General features: G+C 43.6%; 1 protein-coding gene across 2 annotated transcripts; it reads right to left on the bottom strand.

Annotated features, from left to right (window-relative positions):
* Positions 1 to 226: 226 nt before the first annotated feature.
* On the bottom strand, positions 227 to 7,758 carry LOC148900392 (SKI family transcriptional corepressor 1 homolog-B-like). 2 transcript variants are annotated; one of them, XM_088993233.1, is made up of 8 exons: positions 7,608 to 7,758; positions 5,227 to 6,988; positions 4,826 to 4,904; positions 4,666 to 4,722; positions 4,503 to 4,565; positions 3,340 to 3,414; positions 3,129 to 3,203; positions 227 to 1,413 (listed from the first exon to the last, which is right to left on the bottom strand). In XM_088993233.1, the coding sequence occupies exons 2-8, from the start codon at positions 6,946 to 6,948 to the stop codon at positions 1,316 to 1,318; spliced, it is 2,169 nt and encodes a 722-aa protein (XP_088849359.1). In that variant the 5' UTR covers positions 6,949 to 6,988; positions 7,608 to 7,758; the 3' UTR covers positions 227 to 1,315. The 2 variants fall into 2 exon arrangements, with proteins under 2 accessions (XP_088849359.1, XP_088849360.1); XM_088993234.1 differs by having other exon boundaries at positions 227 to 1,410.
* Between the last annotated feature and the right edge of the window lie 375 nt (positions 7,759 to 8,133).

Here is an 8,133-nt window from a genome sequence, read left to right as displayed (position 1 = left end):
TATATAGATATGTAGATATATAGATATATAGATTTAGTAGATATATAGATATATAGATATATAGATATATAGATATGTAGATATCTATATAGATATATATCACTCTGCATGATGGACTCCATCACAAATGTTTAAAATAAAAAAGTGCACTCAGTCATTTGGTCACCTTGCTTTTCGTCTTTGTAATTACTGGAAGCCTTCTCTGGCGTTCTTAAAAAAAGGAACAGATAAAAAATATTTCAGTGCAAAGTTCATTGTAATGAAAGGATCAGTCAATTAATTCTCAAAAGTGGTGTTCACGTATCGTTTCTTTGAATGACCACCAAATGACCTTGAGAAACGCATTGCGTGAAAATCAATGCAATAAAATGACTAATTCATCCGCCGTGGATATTTTAGCATGCATAAAGAAAAGGCAGGCATTCACAATCCACAATCACAGAACATTGACATTCATTGTGCGTCACTTCAGTTGACATTATGTCTCAGCATGAAGCATCCAGGGACTTGCAGCAGAACAATCAATATCTATTAGGACTCCCTTCAGAAGAATTAGATTTCACTATTAGATCACCCTGCTCCCTTGACACCGTGTCAAACATTATAAATTGACTCGCTGATGTTAGTGCCAAATGAAAGAGATCTTGTTGAAGTCAAATTGACTAAGACGCATCGGGTGTTCTTCTTTCCTGCTCCAGTAGGTGTCAGATAAAGACTATTGTATTGACAAAAAAAACGTGCACCCCGTTTAAAGTGTACGAAAGCGTCATGTCACACTATGAGAAAATCTTTTATTGCATGATCACAAACATATATTCTGATAATCTCAGCCACTGTTGAATTAAGTGCTTCCAACATAAATATCCTTCGTTTTTTAAATGATATGACTATTTGGTATATAAAGGACGACAAAAGCAGACATGTTGCCCATTTAAAGTGCTTTACGACACATACGGTGATACAAATAATATTGAAAAGAAACGATGAATCTCCAACTGAAGTTATTTAAACAAGCAACAAAAAGGCTCAAATATGCCAGGTTTTCATTTTTTTCACAATGATACATGCAATTGCACATTGTCACGTGGTTTACAGTATTTTGTATTGAGTGCTTACTCCCCTCATCCGTTTTAAGACCAGAGAAAGAGCAGGCTGATTCTTGATATGAGCGTTCATATCCGATCGTTGGAGTCTGAACCAAAAACATTGTTGAAATGAATTCTGATTTCTCTGAGTGTCAGTGATCTTGAGTACTTAGTGCGCGTGTCAGTATACAGTGTGACTGTGCGTAAGGGTCAATTATTTTTGTTGGAATTTAGGGTGGCAGCAGAGGGGGTTTGAAGTTGCAGGTTCCAGTACACTGACGTGGGGTCAACATCTTGCAGGAGAAATGATGAAGGGCGTCGTGAGCTTCTAGGAGGGAACGAGCATCAGTAAGAAACATGTTTGCTTGCATTCAAATATGTATCTTGGTCAATTTTCACTCAAATAATTGTCATTGATACCCCGGTTTTAAGATGTCATCCGTCTAATGATAAAACAAGTAGCTCGTTAGATAAAACAAAAAGCGATTTAAATGGCCTTTTAGCCTGTGGTGTGTTGCAAGAACCTTTCTTTCTCTATTGTCCCAACTCGTCGCACAAAGTGTCTATTAAAAATAAAATAAATGTAAAACTATATTAGGGATCGTGTACAAACATGATGTTTGCCTTTGTGATATTTACAGTGATCCGCCTTTGTGTACTTAAACAAGTGTAATACGAATCCGATCCTTTATCGGGTGGCTTGGGTTGCTTGTTGTCTCGTGCGTGTAACCGATCCAGGAGCACATAATGGGCTGTCGATTCAATTTTCCAGGCTATGATTTAGGAGAGAATAACCTCGACAAACAAAACAATGTGGTTTCGGTTTCACTTTTGTGAAATATATGCTTGCAGTTGGAAAGTCAAACAGCGGGCACGTGCACTTGGTACCAAATATATTGGGACACTGACAGATTTTTAATTTGTCCATGCCGCTTTTGCAAAGGTTCAAATGTATACAGACAATTGCTACAATATATGGAAGTACAGTACAGCCAGAAATTTTAATAACTGGGTGAAATTTCTTATTGTACTTTTGAGGTATTTATTAGTCCTAAATGAATAGCATAATTTTGGCGAAATCGCTGAAATTATAGTTGACTCTTTCGGTTACATTGTTTCAATTAAAATATTGGATCGTGTGAAGCAGGGGTGCTCACACATTTTCAGCATGGGCGCTGCTTTTGAAATGACCAAGTCAAAATGATCCAACCATTATATTTATTGAGAAATCTATTGAGGATTCTTGGAACTTATATTGATGTATAACCGCATATGTTGCACAACACAATTATGTCCATTTTTTCCATTACCCGAGTTTACTCTGATAACTGGCAGACGAAACAAACGCGCTTTGAAAAGATCATCGTGAAGAAAAAGTCCTACTCCCGTTTCATATGAAATTATACATTTTTCGTCTTAATTGGTTCAGCTCGGCCACTTATTTTTATACCATATATTACTATACTAAGAGGAAAAAAACTGAGCGAAAAATTAGGATGTGACTAACGACGAGCTTGTTAACTGTTAAGGGGCGTTGTTTGAGCAGCAGTATACTAATAATAAAATGTCATCTTATTGGTTGTCCGTTGTATCAATCAAGTGAAGGGATGGTTAATAGGCTGACATCTAGTTTTTTTTCAAAACAACAAAAAACTTTATTTCTATAGTCAGTTCATGACAATGTCACATCACCTTGTCATTCGATCTACCAATGGGGCCTTGGAGATCACTGGCGATCGCCATCGATTCCTACATGGTGTAAAGTTTTTTTTAATGTATTTTATTGTATTTATTTATTTATTTATTTATTTATTTATTTATTTATTTATTTATTTATTGTAAACGGTGCAATGCAACGATGTCCAAATCCTGGTACAAATTGAGTCATGGGTTTTTTATATGTACAGGTAAATGCAAGCGCTCAGTGTACCCTTTTTTCGCGTTTACAGCGGTTTGAAAATATGGTTCCAGCTTTTTTTTAAGATTAAATTAAAGAGCACGCCAAAAGTTGTATTCTGACGCAAAAAGCAGGGTGACACCAACCTCGAACAATCTGCAGCTGCTGGACCATTTCTTCTCTGTAGGACAGCTCACGCTTCATTTGATCCTGAAAATTATCTGAGGGACACCAGATATTGTGGAAATATAAGTCTCTGTCCTGTTTTTAAGTGCATCCAAGACGTGAAACGATGGTTAAACATGCAATTGAGTGTGGAAATGTCAAGGTGGTCGTTCCTCTGCTCTCATGGTTTACCTTTCAAATGTTGAAATTCTCTCTCCAGCTTTTTCCTCAACTCCATTTGTTCCACTAGCTGCTTCTGCAACTCCGCTGTCGAACCAAACAATACACCAAACTCAGCTAAAAAAACACTATGCTTGATACTTGTTTTGCAAACACTCGCACACCTGACCGCTGGATGCAGAATTAAATTCATATCATATTTAATGCACTGCCATGCACCCAAATAGTTGACTATTGGAATATTCTGATTATCCCGTGTAGCAAGATATAAAGTATATGTTACAGTGCTGTGCCGATACAACCTCAACATACACAATATTGCTGCTTTATTGCTGTCAAATCTGATTGAAATTATAAAGCAGACTGCCCAAGCGTAACTCTCGATTACGTGCATAATCAGGTAATCTCTTCTATAGTCACACCACTGATTTACAATATGAATTGAATATATAACATGATTAGAAGGCAAAGCAAACCGCGAAATGGGATGAATTTACAACATGCGTTGCCTCCCGGTGTCTTGAATGTGTGCCTCCGTGTGTGTGTGTGTGTGTGTGTGTGTGTGTGTGTGTGTGTGTGTGTGTGTGTGTGTGTGTGTGTGTGTGTGTGTGTGTGTGTGTGTGTGTGTGTGTGTGTGTGTGTGTGTGTGTGTGTGTGTGTGTGTGTGTGTGTGCCATAACTATTGTCGCACAGCGTCGCCGCAGGCAACGCGAGGCCATGATATTTGGGTCTTGGGGTTTTTCCAAGCGTTCAAAAATAATTAGCTGCCACGCCTCGGGGTTATAGCTGTGTTCGTTAAAATATTAATAGCCTCTAAACGATTTCCTCTTACAATAATAAGTCCAAACGACCATGTTTCGTGATTTAGTGCGCAACACCTATGGGAACGATTTTAGCCTCACAAGATGCAAATTTGCATCATGTGCCATATGATATTTAGCAGGGCAGATTCGTGCATTTGAAGGATGTGTGTGTGTGGGGGGGCGTCATAAATCAGGAGTCAGCAACAGAATGCTTGTTTTGTGTGTAAATTAATACAATGAATGCATTGAACACATTTTAAAGCGGATAAGAAATTATAATTGCACATACATCATACACTGGGACGCGGGACCTCCGTTTTTTGCTGCCACCATTATTCATATCAAAATGAGGTATTTTGAATATAATTTTACCTTTTGCCATGTTTTCCAGATTTCTTTCGTGCACGCTGATGTCAATGCGAAGAGCTCCTTCAGCTGAGGAAAAGGCGTTATGTTAGAAATTGTATTTTTTTATAATACAATACAATGCAATTCAAATTGATTTATATATTTTGGCGATCGTTACTATAAATACCGTGTCTGTCCATTTGGTCGTGATTGGATTTTGTGTTTTGTCGATCGTGGTGAATTCCTGGAAATAAAAAATGCTAATATTAAAAACCCGTGTTTTGTAACGGAAGCCGTAAATGCCTCATCTGCCAGCACATGTCAGGGAAATGAACAGAAATAATCACCGTTTGATCTGCCGGGGCTGCTCGGCGACTCGAACGTCTCATATACCTGCACTTGACTGTTCTTTTCGTGCACGTGCACCTGCAAAATGATGCAAACGCGCACGGTGAATGAAATTATTTCCACTTTTAACACAACAGGGGAGCTTGTGTCTGTCATCAAATAAAGTAGCATTCAACGACGGGATAACAGTGTGTTTATCTGGATAAAATAACATTTACAAGATTTGATGGTGCATTTACGCCACATGGATTTATTGAAAATATAGTTTAAAATGACTTTTTTGTGTGTAAATGTTTGTAGGTGATGTTTATTTGATTTTAACTAAATGAGTCGAACATTTGACGAGATATAAGCGCAAATATAGCAATTGTGGCCATGCACGAGTAGAAAGTCATCTTACGTGATGAAGAGGCGATCCGTCCCGGGTGAGCCCGCCTTCGTCGGACGATCCTGTGTGCGCCGTGTACTCCGGTGATGCTCCGACGGGGCTGCGACGCAAAACCTTCTCCCGTATTTCTTCGTGAGTCTCCCCAGATGGGGGGGACTCACGGCGGGTCCCTCTCGGCGATATCCGGATGGGTTCTTCATCCTCCCCCCCTCTGCTGGATTCCACGTCCACGTCTGGGTCTTCGTCCTCGTCGTCGTCTTCCACGATATCTCTGTCCGGTGACATGGACCTATAGCTGGACGTCTCGCTGACAAAGTCCGGGGAGAGGTAGCCTGGCCTGACGCCAAAGCCATCTCGGGTCCCGTACAACTTGGCGATGGCCTCGGCGTCTTTGACGACAGGTCTGAAGGCGGAGATGTAGCTGATTTTCCGCTGTGAAGTCGTCTCGTCCTCAGACCTGTCCTCGTTGTTCCTGCAGTTGATGGATGAACTGGGAGAGGTCGCTCCCGCTACCTGCTGCTGGTGCGGATGGGGTTCTTTGGGGGTGGTCGCGCTTCTTTCGCTTTGGTCTGATAGGTCGAGGTCAGCCTGGCGGACCCCGGGTGGCTCGGGGGGTTTGTGCGCATAGGGCGGCATGTGGAGGCTGCTGGCCGTGGGCCAAAACACCGGGAAGGCGGGGTAAAGGGCCTCCTTGGTGGAAGGCCAAAACACACCGGGGACGTTGGTCTTGGTCACATCTTGCTCACTTTTTTTCGGGCACAGGCCGTAGCTGGCGAAACTATACGGGTGGGGCGGGAATAGGGGCGGGGGGATTTTGGGGAGCATGCCAAAGTTTTTACTGGGGACCGGGATGAGTGGGTAGCTCCTCGCGCTGCTCGTCAACGTGATGTTATGATTGCCCTGCTCCTCGTCGCACCGTAAACTTTTGCGAGTGACTTCCGGCGACGCGGTGCGCCCGAGGGCGGAGGAAACTTGCGCTTTCATGGGCGACTGCTCCCTGGAGCTCCCCATTGGAAGGGTCCTCTTTCTGCTGCCCCCGTTGAACATAGCTTTGACGTCCTCCCACGCGTGGTTGATGTCATCCGATGGTTTCTTCTCCGTCAGCTTCAAGTGGCGCCTCCACGAGTTGAAGTTGGCCGCGTCCGGCTGCAGGTACTTGGACTCCGGGGTGCGATGCGAGTGGAAAATGAATTTATTCGGGGAGAAATACATGTTGCAAAAGGTGCATTTGATGCACTTGGCCCGGGAGCTGTTGTACCGGGCCGGGATGAAGCTGCCCCGACAGCCCCACGCGCACTCGTGGGAAACGTCGAATGCGAAATTCTCGGGCAGCTTTGGGGGGCTGTGCGCCCCCAGAAAGGACTTGCAAAGCCGCTCGGCCTCCCGTTTGGTGATCATGCCGCATCGCCTGGACGAGATGGGCATGGCGCCGGCGCGTCGCAGGAGCTCCAACTGCACGGGGGTGCACTGCACGCACGTGATGCCCAACGCCACTCTGCGGTTGTGGATTTCATTGTAGCTGTAGTTTTTCAGCAGGGTGTTGGAAATCTGGGCCAGGCAGAGTCGTTCCCTGCCGTCGATGACGAGGGAGACGATGGGCACCCCGTACAAGGAGGTCTCGCTGACTTGATTGGCTTTGAGTGGGCCGGAAAGGGCCGGCGCATCCCGTTTGGGGCTGGGGGTGGACCTGGTTTCTCTCCCAGGCTCTCCAAGCGCTCCGGCTACTGGCTCCATAGCTGGAAGTCTGTCATTCACGTGGAAAACTTGAGTGAGGCTGCACACAAAACAGCATATGTCACAAATAAAACGCCACAACGAAAAGCAGGATCATACTCGAGGGGCAAGGAAATAAAAGGTCGAATGATGTCAACGGAAGTTGCTATCAAGTGAACTTGTACATTCGTCTTCTGCCTTCCTAGTGTGCTGAGGAGTGGATGCTCTGCTCCTCTTATCTCCAAGTCGGCTCAGCAATTATGTGCCAACTACTTAAAGAACCACATAAGACCTTTAGAGGCAGATAAGGACAGCAGGAAAATGCCGCCTGAGCTGCACCAATGCGCTTAGCAAGGAGGAAAAGAACAAGTGTAAGCTCCTTTGTTGGTAATTACACAGATCCAACCGTGCGACTTCGCAATGTTAATAAAAGACCAACCCGATATAATTAAAGCATCAGCGCGGATTAGCCTTAAACTGGAAGGAAGCGGGTCCACTTTACCTTCACCCACAAATATTTACTCTTTAGCGCGCTTTTCCAAGAGCCGACAAGGCTCTTGAGGGGAAAACGCACAGCATTCAACGTGTGATAAAAATAATAAGACATAGTCCACAAATAGGGATTAAGCATACAACAAAAAACAAACTATAATCATACAAATAAATAATATAATTCTTACCTCTTGTTCCACGACACCTCCCAAAACAGCGATTAAGAAAATATAACACCAAATAAAAAATACTCGGCAAACGAGCAGCTTGGTCGCAGACAGTATAAAAGCTGCTGCGTGCGTTATTTGACCTTACACGGACACGCGCTGCAGCAGGCAAGGCGCCTCCATCCTGTTGGCCAGCAGGGACTTGAATGGCGGGTGGAGAGCGAACACATGGCACCTCTCTCTCTCTCTCTTTCGCTCCCTCTCCTGCCTTCTCTCTCGCTCTTAAAATAAGGATTCTTTCTTGCAGTCGCGACGAGCAACAAAGGCCCGGTTGAAATAATTGTGCGGCAATGACGCACGATTGGGTAAAGCGTGTCACGCGCATTTTAGGCCACCAATGCCCCAACACGTTTATTGGGGCCCTTGAGAAGAAGTATGGATGCCATCATTCACAATATAAAACACATTGCACCAGAATAGAGCGACAATGCTAAAAATAGTCAAACCCATCAATTATTATTGTATTTATACTCACTGAATTGTGTGC

This window comes from Hippocampus bargibanti, linkage group LG03 (assembly GCF_051943395.1).
Source record: "Hippocampus bargibanti isolate YZ-2025 linkage group LG03, ASM5194339v1, whole genome shotgun sequence".
In the NCBI taxonomy this organism is placed as follows: domain Eukaryota; kingdom Metazoa; phylum Chordata; class Actinopteri; order Syngnathiformes; family Syngnathidae; genus Hippocampus; species Hippocampus bargibanti.
Note: the sequence above shows the minus strand (reverse complement) of the source record. Positions and strands in the feature narration are given on the sequence as shown.